Consider the following 18,060-nt stretch of genomic DNA (forward strand, 5'->3'; position numbering starts at 1 on the left):
AAAGACCACTCAGCTTAAATCCCAATGGGGTCTTTGTTTTTTTGTGCTGCTTCAGATTTTAACACTTCAGGCATCAAATTTGACAACTGAAGATCTGTCTTTAACGGTTCTGGCTCCAGCATCCTTCACATCACTCCGTCTGTGGTGTCCCTAAATTCCACGCCTACATCCCCTATAAGCCCATTCCTAGGATTCTCTGAGTTCACAGAAAGAGTACAAACGAAAAACGCAACACAACAACGCGTAAAGTCCAGTCGTTACCCTTCAATTCCACTGGATACAAGGACAGAGACACCAACAAATGATGAAATGAATCCTTCTTCAGATGTTGTTCCAAAGAGCGGCTTGGGCTGTACACATCTCTGGCTACAAAGTCGAGTTCCCTTGGGGTAAACTTATAATAGCAAATATGATTCAACTCATTCCTTTTTTTTCCTCTGCTGGTAATGTTTTACTATTGGTAACCTGGTTTTTACTTTCTAAATGCATCAGATGTGTTCCTTCGAAGTCTACAGCAAACAATCAAGCTAGAGTTACTTCCTTGAACTGACGGCATAATCACTTTGGATACTCTCCAAATCCACGTCAAGGAGAAAGGTAAACAAAAGAAACTGTCTAGTTTATCACCAACGACTATAAACACATTTTTCCCTTTCTATGAAAACATCCATATGCAAATCTCTAGTGACCTGCTCATTGTAGATTCTTTTTCTTAATGACCGAAACACCAAATGGGCCTGTCTGTGTGTGTGACAGGTCGGAGGTACATTCCAGAGCAGTCACTCAAGATAAACGCTACGTCAAGCATTTCCTCTGGGATTTTGAGCCTCACCCAAAACACTTTTTTGCCTTTCTTAAAGCCGAGCAGAGTCATCATCAAACACTGAGCAGTCTTTGTTTCACAGGTTCCATCTTCATCTCAATAGGCTATTGACTTTTGGTTTCAAGCTTTGAAAGAAAGTTATGTTGTAAAACCACTTTGGATGCTATTTATTTTGAACATGTGTTTGCATTTCTTTTGGACTTCTTTTGTTTGCAATTGATTGGGTTCTGTTAAAACTTGGATAGACACAACTTTGTTATGAACTACATATATTTGTTAATTACTATATACTCCTGATTCACAAAGTGTGTTTTGAACACTTTTTTGTTACATAAAAAGAATTGTCATTTTAGAATTTTAATGCAATTTATATTTATTTATAAATTTAATATTAGTTACAAATGTTGATCTTGTAAATAATTTTATTTATCTCAAATAGTATTGGTTAAAATGTGTAAGTAATAAAATATAAATAAATTTAAATTATTTTCTTAAGTGCCAAAACTACACTTTTAATCAATAAATCTTTTATTATCTTGGAAACATGAAAAAAGACAAGATTTTGATCCATAATTGAAAGGACATGACAAAGGGAATTTACTATGCTAACTCTGCTGGAACATAACCGAACAATGTTGGAACATGCCAGGCGCGAGTTGGGCAAATACCAACGTGATATGCCACTAGGAACCATCCGTAACACGCAGAAGCGATTACTAACATCTCTGAATCCATGACAACACAAAACAACTCCTTCTCCATGTCAGTGATAAAGAAACTCATAGGATTCCAAATAAAAATGGACATGAGGTTTTAAATCCACTATTAAGAACATGCACCACGACGCGCAAACGTGGTCTCAATCTCATCGGTTATCCATATTTCCACCAGCAGTGTCTTTTTACTCTGATATAACAACAAAAGATGTTCTTCTCTAACGACCGAGAGAGCCATAGTATCAGAATCACATGGTTCATAAAGAGAGCTAGGAAACACACAGACGTTGCAAGCTTTCTTTTGAAAAATCAAAACTGAGAAGTGAGTAGTCAAACACTTTATGATTAGACGACAGCCAATAAGTATCCCCTTTTAGAGACACCCCACAAGGTTGTAAGAAGGCTTGGGTTGTGACGGCATCAAGACTCCTCCATGAGTTAGAGCCAAACTCATAGATTTCCAATCTTAAGTCGCCTTCTAGAGTCGTGACATCAAGTTTCTTCCATGATTCAGGTTTCCCGTGGTCGTAGTAACACGGAAGCCTCAAGATTTGTGTAGTTATGGCACAGTTCGTTCTTGTCGTATCCCATAGCATAGGCGCTATTGTAATAAGGCTTCTGCTGTTGAATCCATCTGGTTTTCCCTGAAAACGGGTTCCTAACACAAGCATGTTTGACTTTGGGTGGGCATAGCAACAAGCCATCACAATGATGAAAGGCTTTGGTTACATTATCATGGAGATCAACTACGGTAAGTCCATCTACACACAAATATGTCTCAGCGTCGCAGTTAGCTCCGTGGATGGATATCACTGAACATACCTTGTGATTCAGCATGAGAAGCATGATACTGCCTTGTTTTATCAAAGTGCTTCTTGATGAATCTTGGATCTTTGAATAAAGCTTGATGGAACCATCCTTTGCACGTTGATCGTAGGCTCCTCAGAGATGTGACCGGAACCCTAGACAGTATCTCTTCTACCAATTCTTGGGCAGAGTAGAGATCATTATTGTTTCTATTGTGATAAGATATTATGCAGAATTTTCATAACATTTATACCAAAAAATGCAGACAGAGTTTTAAGTAAATTTTGGAAAGCTCGAAATAGTTTCATACATTTTTTGGCAAGTAAACTAGTAATATTTTCGGGGAAAAATAACTTGAGTTTCAGTTATTTTCCTTTATTAAAACTAATTTATATCCGAATGTCCCTTTTTGATAAGAAAAACAAAATAATAAAATTTGTTATTAACATTAGTGAAATAAAATAAGTTTATTTTACATTTATCATTTAGATCTTACATTTTTGAGGTGGTAACAAGTTTGTTTATTATTTTTGGTTTTTGCGCTCACATAAAGCCTCTTGACTCATCCGTCCCTTTTAATTGTTTCAACATAGAGCTCAGATTATATTTGGGGAAAAGACTCGTATTAATAAGATCATTACCTAAGTTTATCCGAAGTGTTTGTTGTACTATGGAGTTATGTACCAATCCGAACCAAAGTATATTAGCAGATTATACTAGTACTACATCTTACCATTGCAAGTTTGTTAAACCAAACAGAAACACATTTAGTGCTACAAACTCGTTGAACCAACATAGAGGTCACATCTAGAGCATTACAATATATAGAGGTTGGTAAAGAGATATGCTTAGAAACCTAGTTCATAGGAAGGAGACCAGAGTTATCTCCTCATTCATTTACGAAGTGAACTCTAACACCCGCAACCACACGTCCTGAGAGCTCAAATTCACAAACAACAGTGTCTCCTGTTTTGAGGTTGTACTGTTGACATACATTCTCCCAGCCAAAGGAAACTAGGAGAACCGCGTAATACTTAGTTAAGCCATCCACTTTCTTTCCATCGGAAGAATGAAGTACATGGAGGAATCACGGGGACCAAAACTCCAAGCCATACTGCCTAATCACCGGAGTGCCCACATGCTACTTGCACAAATATGAAAGATATATAGAAAAAGACGAGTCTTTGTTTCAGTTGCAAGTTCAATAAAATAAACTGTGTAACTTTTGTGACTAGAAACTAAAAAAAGTATTTACCAGCAAATGGTTTGATTTCGTCACAGTCTTCGCACAATAAGGGTTTTGGGGTTAAGAGGTATCGCTCAGGGTTTTGCACATTAGCACAACTCTTTCTCCCACGAGTAGTTGTTCTTCCACTTGCTGAAAGTTCAGCAGCCAATACAAAAACAAAAAATAGGCAGTCCATATCTTTTGTCTTAGAGATAAAAGTATAATAGTTTTGAGTTTAAAGAAAATGAGGATGGTTTCTTTTCAATTTGAATGGTATTACCAGAGGTAGAAGCAGAGGTTGTCTCCTTTTTAGGCTCAACTCCAAGAGGTGCAGAGATGATCTCTTTTCCATCTTCTTGAAGATTCTCACTTGGAAATACATAGTGTTTTGGTGTGTGAAGACCAGTGTATCATCTGGACCTAAAAAAGTTGTCATCCACAAACTCATCCCAGTCTTCTTTGATCATAAACAGACCTTTTTTGTCTGGGTGGAGCCAGAGTTGCCAAGAATTGTTCCATGGAACGCTAAACACCACTCTGTGCTCAAAAGACTCACAGGTGCCTCTCAAGAACTCTTCCGGAATAATCCTCTTTAAGAAAAGAAAACAGAAACAGTTGAGTAAACAAAAAATAATTGCATGCAGGCTTTGTCTGTAGTTGTAGCTAAAACAATCACCAGCAGAAGAATGAAGTAAAAGCTTATGATCATGTATCACATTTGTGTAAACGTTGAAGATAAAGTAGATATATAGTCTTCTTGGTAACAAAAGCAAGTTCAATGGAACAGAGAGTGGAGATCAGAGGATGTACCTTGGATTTAGATTTCCAGTTTTGACCTGGAGACAGAGACTTGGAGAAGCTAGACTTGCTCAGACATTCTTGCATCTTTCTCTCCGGTGACATTCTTCTTCTTCAAAGCCGAGATCTATTTGAAAACTAAGTGTTGTGGTCTTGTGGAGAGCTGATGATGATCAATTGCATGTGGTTAATAAAAGCAAAAAGCCAAAGTAAATTGTAAACAAAATAAACTTTTTCTCTTCTTAGAGCATCTCGAATGACACTCTATTTTCTCTTCTATAATTCTTACAAAAATAGAGTAATTTTATTATAAAGTAAGTTTTGATCCAATGGTTTACTTTATAATATAGTTACTCTATTTTTGTGGAGAAAATAGAGTAAAACCATTATTTCACTCCAAATATAGAGTGAAAAAGTGGGTTTACGCTATTTTCTCTACAAAAATAGAGTAACTCTATTATAGAGTAAATCATTGGAACAAAACTTATTCTATAATAGAGTTACTCTATTTTTATGGAAATTAGAGCATCAGTATCCCCAGGGACTCCACAAATCCCTTAAATCTCTCTTCTTTTTTTTCTGGTCATGGTAATCTAAGGGACACTTTATTTGTCCTTTATATAAGAAATTTCCCCATTATTCTTCTTGGTCCTCTCCTCTTTCTCCTTAAAGGATGGTTTAGGGCCTAGGGATATTGATGCTCTTATAGAGGAGAAAATAGAATGTATGCTCTTAGAACGTTATTCCTGTGTTAAAAAAAAAAAGGACGTTATTCCTTATTTTACCTCGCCCATTCTATTATAGAGGACGCAATAATGAAAGAAGAGGCTCTATAAATTCTTCTTCAAACTTGACACGTCTTCCAGATTACTAAAATACCCCTAACCTTTCTTTTTATTGTGAAAAGTCCGGTTCAGTTTGATTTTAGTAGCAAAAGATAAAATTAAAATCACTTTCTTTCCGGTTCTATGGACCAACGAACCGGCCTTTGTTCCAATCATCTACCACCTAAAACAGCATAGCATGCCTGTACTTGTCAGCAGCCTTAACCACAGACGGAAATTCAACTGGTTAGCCGGCGTTCGGGAATCCTTGCGTCTCAAGGCACACACGTACATGCTTCCCATAAACAACAGACTCACCTATACGTTTCTCCTCGGTGAAATCAAAAGGAGTTCCCTTCACCGGTAAGCAGTATGGTCCTGAGATTTTTAGGAGCCATAGACAATTTAGTAAAGGTGTATGCTGCTGTGATCCGGATATAGAGTACCGATCAGTATTTTATAAAACTAGAATCATAGTCTCCTTACGTACCGGTGCTAACGTCATCCCAGTCCTAAACTCCTATCTTGTTTTTTTTTGTTCAAAACGCATTTCTCAAGTTGATTTTTTTCTAAAAAAAAATAATTTATAATTTGAAATCACCAAAGCTATAATCCAAAAAGAGAGCATTTGGTTGGTTTTATTTCGAAGCAAAAAAGATGAAATTTCATTAGTCGAATATTATCCAACATTACAAAATACATTTTGCATGAGCTGGACTATATAATTTTCGACAAGAAAAAAAGATAGTACAATCAATGATTTTTCTTTTTCTGAAACAAGGCTAAATGTACAAACGGTCATAACTGCGTCTTCGCGTGAAGTTAGACTTTAGCTGTAACCTTTTTCAGGTATCCTATGTGTTGTTGGGAAATAAAGGCACACGGCGCAGCGGAACTTAACGGTCGTGTTTCCCCTGACCTTGGTGTGAACCTGTGAGGAAAATACTTCGACGATAGCAGAATATAGTATAAGCAGAAACTAAATGAGACAAGCACTTTTTACGTGGAAAACCTCCTCGATGTGAGAAGGAAAAACCACGGGACCGTAGTCCACTCAACAATCCACTATATAAATGTATGTGAGTACAACCACGTCCTCCCTGTTCAACAACCTGAACAGAACAGAGACTCTAGCTACAAAGAGCTATCTCCAACACAAGATACTACAACAACAAGAGAGCAACACAAAGCTTCAAAACCGGCAGCAACAAGACGACCTCAGCTCACAAGGATTCCGGCAACCAGAGACTAATCCCACCGTACAAATCCAAGATGAACAAGTCCACAACACCTCTGCCAAATCTCAGCTCAATCAGAGAAGATCTCACCGTCGGATTTACCAAACACTCAAGACAGCTCTGCTGAAAAACTGTGACGACCAGCTTCACGAAAACCCAGATAACAGAAGATCCAACCGTTAGAATCCAAATCCCTTCGGTGAACCTCTAACCCACTGACTGAAGAAGCTTCCCACAAAATATCAGCCCGATCAAGATCCGTTTGACCCTCCAAATCTGCCTTGACAAACCCAGACGAAATCTGCCTTCTTCTCTCCTTTTTCTCTCTTTTGTCTTAAGAGTCTTCTTGAGTACTCTTCTTTCTTTTCTTGTGTTATGTCTGCTGTCTAGCACAAATTAGGTTAAGAGACTTTATATGGTATCTCACTAACCCTAATAACCTCCAAGGCCCAATACTAATCTCATGGACTAATACCAATGGCCCAACTTCCAAGTTTGGTTATCACCAACCAAACCCAATGGGTTTCCTCCATCTAGAAGGAACCCAACAAACTCCCCCTCCGACTAGGTGGAGGAAACAGCCATTCCGGCTATCCCTCGGCATACTTCAAGCTTTCCCCTCGGCAAAGACTTTGTCATCATATCAGCTCCATTATCATCCGTATGAACTTTTGCAAGTTCCACTTCCTTAGAAGCAACCACATCCCGTATCCAATGATACCTCCTCTGAATGTGTTTCGACTTCGAATGAAATGTAGAATTCTTCCCGAGACAAATGGCGCTTTGACTATCACAAAGCAACTCATACTTTTCTTGCTTGAAACCGATCTCTTCACAGAAGTTCTTCATCCACAACAACTCTTTACAAGCTTCAGTTGCAGCAATGAACTCTGCCTCAGTGGTAGATAGTGCAACGCACTTTTGCAGCCTTGACTGCCATGCCACAGCTCCACCCGCAAATGTTACTAAGTAACCTGAAGTAGACTTGCTAGAATCAACATCTCCAGACATGTCAGAATCAGTGAAACTAACCAGGAAAGGCTTCTTACTCCCAAATGTAATCTTCAGATCAGAAGTCCCTCGGAGATATCTCAAGATCCACTTCACAGCATTCCAATGTTCTCTCCCCGGTTTGGAGATAAACCTGCTGACAACTCCAACGGCGTAGGCTAAATCCGGTCTTGTACAGACCATGGCATACATCAAACTACCAACTGCAGAAGCATATGGAACTTTCGCCATATCTTCCTTCTCCTCATATGTCTTCGGACTCTGTTGACTGCTCAGTCTTAAGTGTGGTGCAAGCGGAGTACTCAACACTTTAGACTTGTCCATGTGAAACCTTTTAAGTACCTTTTCAATGTACCTCTCCTGAGACAAATGAATCAGCTTCTCACTTCTGTCTCTAACAATTCTCATACCGAGAATCTGTTTCGCTGGACCCATATCTTTCATGGCAAAGGACATTCCGAGCTGCTCTTTCAACTCCTTAATTCTGTCCATGTTCCTGCCCACAATCAACATATCATCGACATACAGCAACAAGATGATAAAATCATCCTCACCAAACACCTTCACAAATACGCACTGGTCTGAATCAGTCTCTGCATAACCATGCTCCCCCATAACAGACTTGAACTTCATGTACCACTGCCTCGGTGCTTGCTTCAATCCATAAAGGCTTTTCTTCAAGCGGCAAACCAAATTTTCCTTGCCCTCTTTAACATAGCCTTCCGGTTGTTCCATGTAAATCTCTTCCTCCAAATCACCATGAAGGAAAGCAGTCTTCACATCCATTTGCTCAACCTCTAGATCAAGGCTCGCTGCCAATTCAAGCACAACCCGAATGGATGACATCTTCACAACAGGAGAAAAGATCTCATCATAATCAATCCCCTTCTTTTGGCTGTAACCTTTCACAACCAATCTAGCCTTGTATCGAGGTGGCTTTCCATCCTCATGCTTAATTCTGTACACCCACATATTAAGCAAAACCTTCTTGCCCTTAGGCAATTCCACCAACTCAAAAGTGTGATTCTCTTCAAAAGAATCCATCTCCTCATCCATGGCTCCAAACCACAGATCCTTGTGCTCATCCTCTAAAGCTTCATAATAGCTTTCAGGCTCTCCCCCATCAGTAAGTAGCACATACTCACTAGGATCATACCTTGTCGACGGCTTAAGACCCCTTGTGGATCTTCTAACAACAGTAGGTTGGTTCTCAGCAGCTGGTGTCTCACCATGATCGTCACCATGATCACCATTGCCATCTTCATGTGCGGGAGCATCTGCACCGGGTGTACCATCCTGAACCTCAACCTCAACCTCACCGTGGACTGATGTAGAAGGAGTAGCCTCTATATCGATCAAACCTTCATAAACCTGAGTTGGAATTTTGGACTTTTCAATGTCCTTAATCGTTTGATCTTCCATGAACACAACATCTCTGCTCCTTACGAGCTTCCTCTCAACGGGATCATAAAATCTGTACCCGAACTCATCCAGACCATAACCGATGAACACACACTGCCGCGACTTCATCTCAAGCTTCGATCTATCAACCTTGGGAATATGAACAAATGCCTTACACCCAAAGACCTTCAAGTGACTGTAAGAAACATCCTTACCAGTCCAAACCCTCTCTGGAATATCACCCTCCAATGGAGCACTTGGTGACAAATTCAGCACATGAACCACCGTGTTCAAAGCTTCTGCCCAGAAAGTCATCGATAAGCCTGACTGTGAGATCAAACATCTCATCCTCTCGACAATCGTCCTGTTCATCCTTTCAGCCAACCCGTTCAACTGTGGAGTATAAGGCGGCGTGAACTGATGCCTTATTCCATGCTCTTTGCAATAAGCATCAAATGGTCCAATATACTCTCCACCATTATCACTGCGGATACACTTCAGCTTCTTCCCCGTTTGTCTCTCCACCAACGCCACAAAATGCTTGAAATATTCCAGCACCTGATTCTTCGTCCTCATAGGAAATACCCACAACTTCCTTGAATGATCATCAATGAAAGTTACAAAATATGATGCGCCGCCAAGAGATCTTGTCTTCATTGGACCACACACATCTGAGTGTACCAAGTCCAGTACCTCGGGTTTCCTAGAAGGCGCAGAAGACTTGAAAGATACCCTGTGTTGTTTTCCCGCAAAGCAATGCGAACACTTCTGCAGGTGCAAACCAGAGATTCCTGGAATCACCTCATTCTTAGACAACACAGCCATTCCCTTCTCACTCATGTGACCGAGTCTCTTATGCCATAGCTCTATGGCATTATCATTCTCCACCGCATTAACAGCATCCTTGGAGACCTTAGCCTGCATCCAATAGAAAGATGAAGACTTCTCACCTCGAGCCACAATCAAAGAACCACGAGAGAGCTTCCATTTACCACCACCGTGCAAACTGAAATAACCCTCATCATCAAGTCTTCCCGTCGATATCAGATTCATCCGAATATCTGGAACATGCTTAACATCTTTAAGCACCAACCTAGTACCAAGACTAGTCTCCAAGCAAACATCACCAATGCCAGCAACCTGAGCCATCGCATCATTCCCCATCTTCACAGAACCATAATTACCCGTAGTATAGGTAGAAAACAAATCCCGCTGTGATGTGGCATGAGTAGTAGCTCCACTATCAATCACCCAACTGGTGTCCTGGCATGCGACATTAATGGCATCACCCTCAAGAAGAATGAGAAACTGATCTTCGGTGACGGTCACCCGATCCACCTTTTCTTCTTGATTTCCTTGCTGCTTGTTTTTCAACTTCCAGCAATCTTTCTTCATGTGCCCTTTCTTATGACAGAAATAGCACTCCATATTTGCAAATCTATTAGACTTGCTCCTGCTCCTGTTCTTATCCCTCTTGGGATCTCTACTTGAACTCCTCCCCCTTGACTCAGTAACAAAGACATCTGAACGCGAACTGCTAGCATTCGACTGCCTTCTTGCTTCCTCATTAAGAACACTGTTCTTCACTGAATCCATCGAAATAACACCTTCCGACGCGGAGTTACAAAGAGACATCCTGAAAACCTCCCAAGAATCCGGTAAAGTACCGAGAAGCCATAGACCGTGAATCTCATCATCAAACTTGATGCCCATATCAGACAGCTTGTTGAGTAATCCCTGAAACGCATTCAAGTGATCTGTCATCGGAGTCCCCTCCTGATACCTCAGCTCAATCAACTTCTTGATCATGTACATCTTGTTATTTCCGGTCTTCCTAGCATATAACTGCTCCAGCTTCTTCCACAAAGAACGAGCATCCGTCTCAGTCTCAATATGATGCAACACATTATCATCTACCCACTGCCTTATCAACCCACACACTTGGCGATGCTGCAGCTTCCACTCTTCATCCGTCTTCTTCTCAGGTTTCTTCTCCTCGAAGACAGGAACATGGAATTCTTTAACAAAGAGCAAATCCTCCATCTTGCCCTTCCATAGATGATAGTTAGCACCATTCAAGCTTATCATCCTGCCCATATTTTCCATCCTGCCCATATTCTCCATCATTCACACAAGCAACAATAACCCGAAGTTATCAAACCCAAAGCCCTAAAACCAGAAGCTCTGATACCACTCTGTTGGGGAAATAAAGGCACACGGCGCAGCGGAACTTAACGGTCGTGTTTCCCCTGACCTTGTGTGAACCTGTGAGGAAAATACTTCGACGATAGCAGAATATAGTATAAGCAGAAACTAAATGAGACAAGCACTTTTTACGTGGAAAACCTCCTCGATGTGAGAAGGAAAAACCACGGGACCGTAGTCCACTCAACAATCCACTATATAAATGTATGTGAGTACAACCACGTCCTCCCTGTTCAACAACCTGAACAGAACAGAGACTCTAGCTACAAAGAGCTATCTCCAACACAAGATACTACAACAACAAGAGAGCAACACAAAGCTTCAAAACCGGCAGCAACAAGACGACCTCAGCTCACAAGGATTCCGGCAACCAGAGACTAATCCCACCGTACAAATCCAAGATGAACAAGTCCACAACACCTCTGCCAAATCTCAGCTCAATCAGAGAAGATCTCACCGTCGGATTTACCAAACACTCAAGACAGCTCTGCTGAAAAACTGTGACGACCAGCTTCACGAAAACCCAGACAACAGAAGATCCAACCGTTAGAATCCAAATCCCTTCGGTGAACCTCTAACCCACTGACTGAAGAAGCTTCCCACAAAATATCAGCCCGATCAAGATCCGTTTGACCCTCCAAATCTGCCTTGACAAACCCAGACGAAATCTGCCTTCTTCTCTCCTTTTTCTCTCTTTTGTCTTAAGAGTCTTCTTGAGTACTCTTCTTTCTTTTCTTGTGTTATGTCTGCTGTCTAGCACAAATTAGGTTAAGAGACTTTATATGGTATCTCACTAACCCTAATAACCTCCAAGGCCCAATACTAATCTCATGGACTAATACCAATGGCCCAACTTCCAAGTTTGGTTATCACCAACCAAACCCAATGGGTTTCCTCCATCTAGAAGGAACCCAACACTATGAATAAAAGATACAACAACCTATAGTAAGTTCATTTAATTTTTTTGTAAATTTTTAGTAAGTTTCAATTTGTTTGCAGATACTCCAAAGTTGAACAACAAAAGTTTCGTATGAATAAAAATAGGACCTTTTCTACGCAAGTTTCAATTTGTTTGCAAATACTCCAAAGTTGACCAACAAAGATGTTCGCATATAACTTCGGTATTCCCATCTAAAAATAATTAAATATATTCACATATCAAAGCTCAGGCAATATTCGAGTAGTAGTAAACAGATGGCAAAGAGTTTTTTCAGCTTTTAAAAAAGAATCATTTTCAAAAAACAAATCATTTGTCACTTTCTCATCCTCCTTTACCTATCATCCAAACCCAAAGCAAGCGCTACTTTCCTTTTAAATATATTTAGTGTCACAAATCTCCAACATCATCGACAGGCGACTACACAGAAAAAGACTGAAAAATGCAAGATCCACGCAATCATGTTCCATCCTCTCCCACCATCTCTTCCGTCTCTTCCTCTGATCTTGATACAGAGGTCGGTTTCTTGAATTCTAACTTTAATTTTGATTAATCTAATAGATTGAACTTTTTTTTTAATACCCAGAATCAAAGTTTTCTCATTTCATTACAATAACTATTAAAGTTTTCTCATTTCATTACAATAACTATTAAAAGGTTGTGTGTTTTGAGAACTGCTACAGAAACATATATGTGTTTGTGTTCTTGATTGTGTTTCTTTAATTGGTGATTGGAGGATATTAGTCTACAGGATCCTTCTTCCATGACAGAAGCATCACACTCGGGACGCTCATGGGACTTAGTTTCTCAGCAACCATGCCCATGATGCCCTTCAGAGCTTCTTCCCACCGACACGTGTCACCCTCCCTTACAACCTCCGACGCAACAACTCGCAACCAGAGGAAACGTCCTTCTTCGAACTCAGCTGAGCGGCAGCGACGCCGCAAGTGGTGGCGCTTTTGCCGAGACGACGACGAGGGTCCCAGAAACGTGATGCAACGCGGGGCCGGAGATTGCAGTAGACGTTCGTCTCTCGGGGAGTATCTGGAGGTGGAGCGGAGGTTTGGAGATGAAGCCGTCTACGGCTCAGCCGAGGTGGAGCTAGAGGATGCGGTGGCGCGTTACCGGGAACAGCAGCCTGCGGTGGCGGAACGGGCGTTGTTCGCCGACGGGAGGGTTCTTCCTCCGGCTGAGATTGTAACGGAGAAAGTACACCGGAGGCTACGGCACTTTGTAGATTCCCGGTTTCCTTAACCGGTATATGCAGCGGAGGAGGGTGATATATCCGTCGTCGGTCCATGTGCTTATTTGTTTCTTTTAGAGAAATTGTGTAATCAATTATCTTTTTAGAATTGTCATTAATCATATTGTTCGTGGGAAACAATGGGATGCAGTTTAATAACAGCAACACATAGTCAAACTAAAGTATTGAGAAAGAATGATTGGCAAGGCAGAAATGAAATATGGTTACAGAAAAAGTAATTTGCGGTAAACTGAGATTAAATGCCTCTATCTAATACTGGATTTTTTTTTTTGGCAAGCAACAAAGAGAATATTAGTTCTTGGCAAAACCTGAGTCTTAATTTTGTTGTAGAGCAATGGGAAGAATCTGAGAGTGTTTCCAACATGTCTAAACTAGTAGATACAACATGTCTAAAGAAGAAGCCATATGAGGAGCTCAAGGATATTACAGATAGATCATGGCAACAAAAAAAATACAGTAGTGACAAAAAGAGAGGACAGTCTAAAGATTTTCATACTTATGGTTGGTACAAGTTTCGATGAATTGTTTTTCTTATGGTATATTGCTTGTGACATTTTTTTTCCTTTTGTTAAAGAATTGCTTGTGAGTTGTTGCGACTAGTGATGGATAACATTATATGGGACGGTGAAACTTATTGGAGTTGTGATATGCTATTTGTTTTATGAGATCCCTTGTTTATAAAGTATGTTATTTTGATATTCTTACTGTTAATAATTTTTTCCAAAATTATATATATATGAACTTTAGTATTTCTGTAAAATACTTTAACCTTATAAATATATTAGTTATTTCAATTTCACTAGATAAATATAGTTATTAGGGATATAAATGTTTTTTTTATAAAACAAAATTGTGTGGAGAGGGCATAACATATGAGAAACTATTAAGCAAAAAAAAAACAATTTGACTAAAAAACACAAGTACATTTGTTTTGCTTATAACCAATTAATAATATCATCTAAACATTGTTTAAGAAATGATTTGTCATATGTCATCTAAACATTATTCAATAATGATGATATGATTTGAAGATAATTGTATGACACAGATTTTTATATTTAATGTTGATTTATATTTTTGATAATTTTTTACAATGTGTTAATAAAACCTTAAATTAGAAAATAATATAATATAATATTAATAATATTTACATATTCGAATATTATTTAGTTATTTTATATTATATAAATTTATTATTAAAAAATCTTATGCAGCTTTTTAGAAAATTTTAAATTTTTAATCTCAAAATCATTAGTTTTTTTAATATCACATTTTTAAAAATATGATTTATTCTACTTTTGATAATTATATACCTAAGAAAATTTTTATCTTATTTTATTAAATTAAATTTAATATATGGTAAGCAAAAAAAAAATTAACAAAAATTTCTAATGATATAAATTTAAATGTATACATATGTACTGCTAAATATAAGTATATTTACATTAATTATACATTGAAGTCACTAACAAATTCAAACAACTAAAACGGAGTTAAGAAGCAATTGTTTTTCTCGGACACTTAATTTTGAAAAATATTTTTAATTTTGGATAACTCTGTATTTTTTATAGTTTTTAGTTATTTATCTAATTAAAAAAAAATTGTTTTTTATTTTTTTTATCTATAACTATTAAAAGCTAAACTAGATTTTGATCCGCGCTTAGGAAGCGGAGATTATTTTTGTTGACATATTTATTACCCTATTTATTTGCTCACTAATATGTTTGTACGCATTTGGTTTTCAGTTTGGTTCTAATTTGTATTTTTTTTGTTTTCAGATTCATTCCAGTTTGATTTCCATTCGATTCAAGAAATATAAGAATCGTTCGGTTATTATGAATTTGGATTTGATTTTGGTTTGGTTAACTTAGTTTTTCGGTTTGGTTCGAATAACAATGTTAAGAACCCGTTAAATTTTTGAGTTCAATTCGACTATGGTCCGGTTCTTGTTTTTAGATAATTAGAGTAATTGGGGTAAAATGATCGAATTTTGGAAAAATAACGGAAAATTCAGATAAATATAGATATTTTAGGCTAAAGAGTAATCGAGTGATTCTATTATAGCAGAAAATTAAAATAATTTTAAATATTTTGGATAAAAAATAGTATAAAAATTCATCTTTTGGGTAGAAATATAAGAGTTGTTCGGTTATTTATGAATTTGTATTGAATTTTTGGTTGGTTAATTTGGTTTCCGGTTTGGTTTGGAAAACCATTAAAATTTCGAGTTCAATTCGACTATGGCCCGGTTCTTCTCTTTTTTGGACAACTTAGAGTAATTAGGGTAAAATGATGTTTTTTGAAATTTCAGAAAAAAATAATGATAAGGTCGAAATTTAGATACTTTGGATAAAAAAATATTCGGGTGGTTCTATTTTAGCATAAAATTAAAAATAATTTCCATATATTTTGGATAGAAATAATAGGGAAATCTGTTTTTGTGTAGTTCAGTTATAGATAGTATTAGATATATTTTATCATTTAAAATTAAATATAATATAAAAATATATAGACTGTATTTGAATTATTTGGATATCCATTTGGTTTTTAGTCTCGTTTTGATTTGGTTGTAGTTTCTGTCCCAAGATATAGGATTTGTTTAGATATTATAAATATTACCGGTGTTGATTTTATTTTATTTTTATTTGGAAAATACTATTACTAAGAACATAATAATAAAATAAATTTATTTTAAATGTTTGGTAAATATTATATCATATAATAGATACTTGGTTAAAAATATATTCAGGTGATTCTATTCTAGCAGAAATTAAAAAAATTTCAAAAATGTTTGAATAAAAGTAGTAGAAAATCCTTTTTTCTGTGTAGTTCAGTTTATAGATAATAGTTAGAGTATTTTTATCATTTTAAAAATAATATAAATTTTATTTTGTTTATCTCGATATCCATTTGGTTTTTATTGTTGGTAATTGGTTTTAGTTTTTATGTCCCCAAGATATTAGGAATTGTTTAGATATTTTATAAATACTAATCCGGTGTTGATTTTATTCTTTTAATTTGGAAAATTATTACTAAGAACATAATAATAAATTAAACTTAATTTTAAATGTTTGGTAAAATATTATATCAATAAGTATACTATTATAGTAATATTATTATACTTATAGAAATCTGTACTCAATTATTCATTTTAATTAGGATTACATATTGAGAATAGTTGATATATTCTGAGGTGGACAATAAATACAAAAAAATTAACATATTATAACTTACCATATATTTTCGATTGTAAATAAGGTGGAGTCTGCAATTTATTTGGTTGTTATAACTAATTTCTATAACTTATTAATTAAAATTAAATGATAATGAGCACTCTTGTAAATAGTTTAAAAAACCAAAGGGATGTCCGAAAAATGCTCTGATGTTTTAATTGTATTTGATGCATCATAAAAACTAATGAACCGACCGATGGGTATTTGACACTAACCGAACCCAAACCGAACCACTTACTTCTGCGCAGCCCTAATTAAATTGTATGATTGTAGATAAATTAAAATAAATTACACGTACTTGAACCCAACCAAAGCCCAATAATATTATAAACCTAAAGTCTCACTCAGTCCTGTAGGGTTTTTAAAAGCTTTCCCAGAAGAAAGAAAAAGTGAAGCAACTAGTTGTGTTTACTCCTCGCTCTCTCTCCTCTCTCTGTGCGCCTGTTTCTCTCTTCCCGCATCTGGAAGGTTAGGCCTTGCTTACATGTCTTTCTCAATCTGGGTTAAACATTGCAGAGACTTTCCTAGATTATTCATATAGTATGAATCTGTTGAGAGTGTGGCAAAGCTTACTACTCCAATCAGTTTTGCTAATCATTGCAGATGACTAGGAAGAAAAATAAAAGTACCCCGGTGACATCAATGAAAATCCTCAAAGAGGAACCGACCTCAGTTCCAACTTTCAGTTGTTTTAGCAAAGTAAATCCTCCAAGGTACAACATGCTTCCAACCGAGACAGATCTTCATCTTCCAAAAAGAGGTAGCTTTTTCCACACCCTCCAGGATATATATATGTGATGTAACATCACTTATTTGCGTTGCAAAATTAACAATTTTGTATGTTAAAGTGCAGAAGGTACATCCGTTGCTTACGAACTAGAACTTGCTAGTGAAGAACTTGTTGTCAACGCTTTAGTGGAGTGCGAATCCCAGCCGCCGAACGTGATTGCCCATCTCGCTCCTCTCAAGCAACTTATGCCACATCATACTCAGACGATAAATTCTCTATAGCTGTGCAGCGTTTTGGCGATACCATCGTGTTGAGTCCTACTCTGTACGTTTTTTTTTCTTGTTTTGTTTACACATTTTCGTCTACTGAAAATGCAGTCAATGTTATATTGTCTTCATGCAGAGGTGACATAAATGTGGATGAAGCAAATTGCTTTGTAATTTTAGGACGCTGAGTTTGGTGCAGTCCTGTCGTTGTGATCCAAATAGTCACCCACTGATTAGAGAGTGAGCCGCCGCCAACCATGCAGGATCTACTAAATTGCGAATTCGGGGGGCTCACACCTTTTCGTTGTTAACGAGTTGCTTCTGGCTAAAAGCGAAAATGGCTTAACAAGCTTGCATTTGTGGGATGAAAGAGGTTAATTGTTCTTATTTTTTAGTATACTAATAATTAATTTCCAAATTGGTTGATAATTTTTTTTTAACCTTTTTCGCTTCAGTACCAATGCCACGACGTGGATGGATGCTTGGATTGGAAATGTGATAGCAAACGTGCCAGAAGTCACCGTTTGCTTCACGAGAAGGGAACAGTCATTGATTACTTGTCGTTGAAGACATCTGAGA

General features: G+C 37.5%; 1 protein-coding gene, 2 long non-coding RNA genes and 2 pseudogenes across 4 annotated transcripts; 3 read left to right on the plus strand and 2 right to left on the minus strand.

Moving 5' to 3' along the window:
* The first annotated feature begins 111 nt into the window (after window positions 1-111).
* Window positions 112-823, plus strand: LOC130505061 (uncharacterized). Its single transcript, XR_008941541.1, has 3 exons — window positions 112-389; window positions 493-597; window positions 757-823. It is a non-coding gene; the product is annotated as an uncharacterized LOC130505061 (long non-coding RNA).
* A 600-nt stretch (window positions 824-1,423) lies between these two features.
* Window positions 1,424-2,547, minus strand: LOC108858894 (putative F-box protein At3g17560; annotated as a pseudogene).
* Window positions 2,548-3,235: 688 nt separating this feature from the next.
* On the minus strand, window positions 3,236-4,504 carry LOC130505062 (B3 domain-containing protein At5g25470-like; annotated as a pseudogene).
* Window positions 4,505-12,313: 7,809 nt separating this feature from the next.
* LOC130505064 (uncharacterized protein At3g17950-like) lies at window positions 12,314-13,392 on the plus strand. Of its 2 annotated transcripts, none has more exons than XM_056999668.1 (2): window positions 12,314-12,505; window positions 12,733-13,392. In XM_056999668.1, the coding sequence occupies exons 1-2, from the start codon at window positions 12,431-12,433 to the stop codon at window positions 13,240-13,242; spliced, it is 585 nt and encodes a 194-aa protein (XP_056855648.1). In that variant the 5' UTR covers window positions 12,314-12,430; the 3' UTR covers window positions 13,243-13,392. The 2 variants fall into 2 exon arrangements, with proteins under 2 accessions (XP_056855648.1, XP_056855649.1); XM_056999669.1 differs by having other exon boundaries at window positions 12,354-12,505; window positions 12,740-13,392.
* A 3,507-nt stretch (window positions 13,393-16,899) lies between these two features.
* LOC130505063 (uncharacterized) lies at window positions 16,900-17,455 on the plus strand. Its single transcript, XR_008941542.1, has 3 exons — window positions 16,900-16,953; window positions 17,089-17,245; window positions 17,339-17,455. It is a non-coding gene; the product is annotated as an uncharacterized LOC130505063 (long non-coding RNA).
* Window positions 17,456-18,060: the final 605 nt, after the last annotated feature.

This window comes from Raphanus sativus, unplaced genomic scaffold (genome assembly GCF_000801105.2).
Source record: "Raphanus sativus cultivar WK10039 unplaced genomic scaffold, ASM80110v3 Scaffold1981, whole genome shotgun sequence".
In the NCBI taxonomy this organism is placed as follows: Eukaryota; Viridiplantae; Streptophyta; class Magnoliopsida; order Brassicales; family Brassicaceae; genus Raphanus; species Raphanus sativus.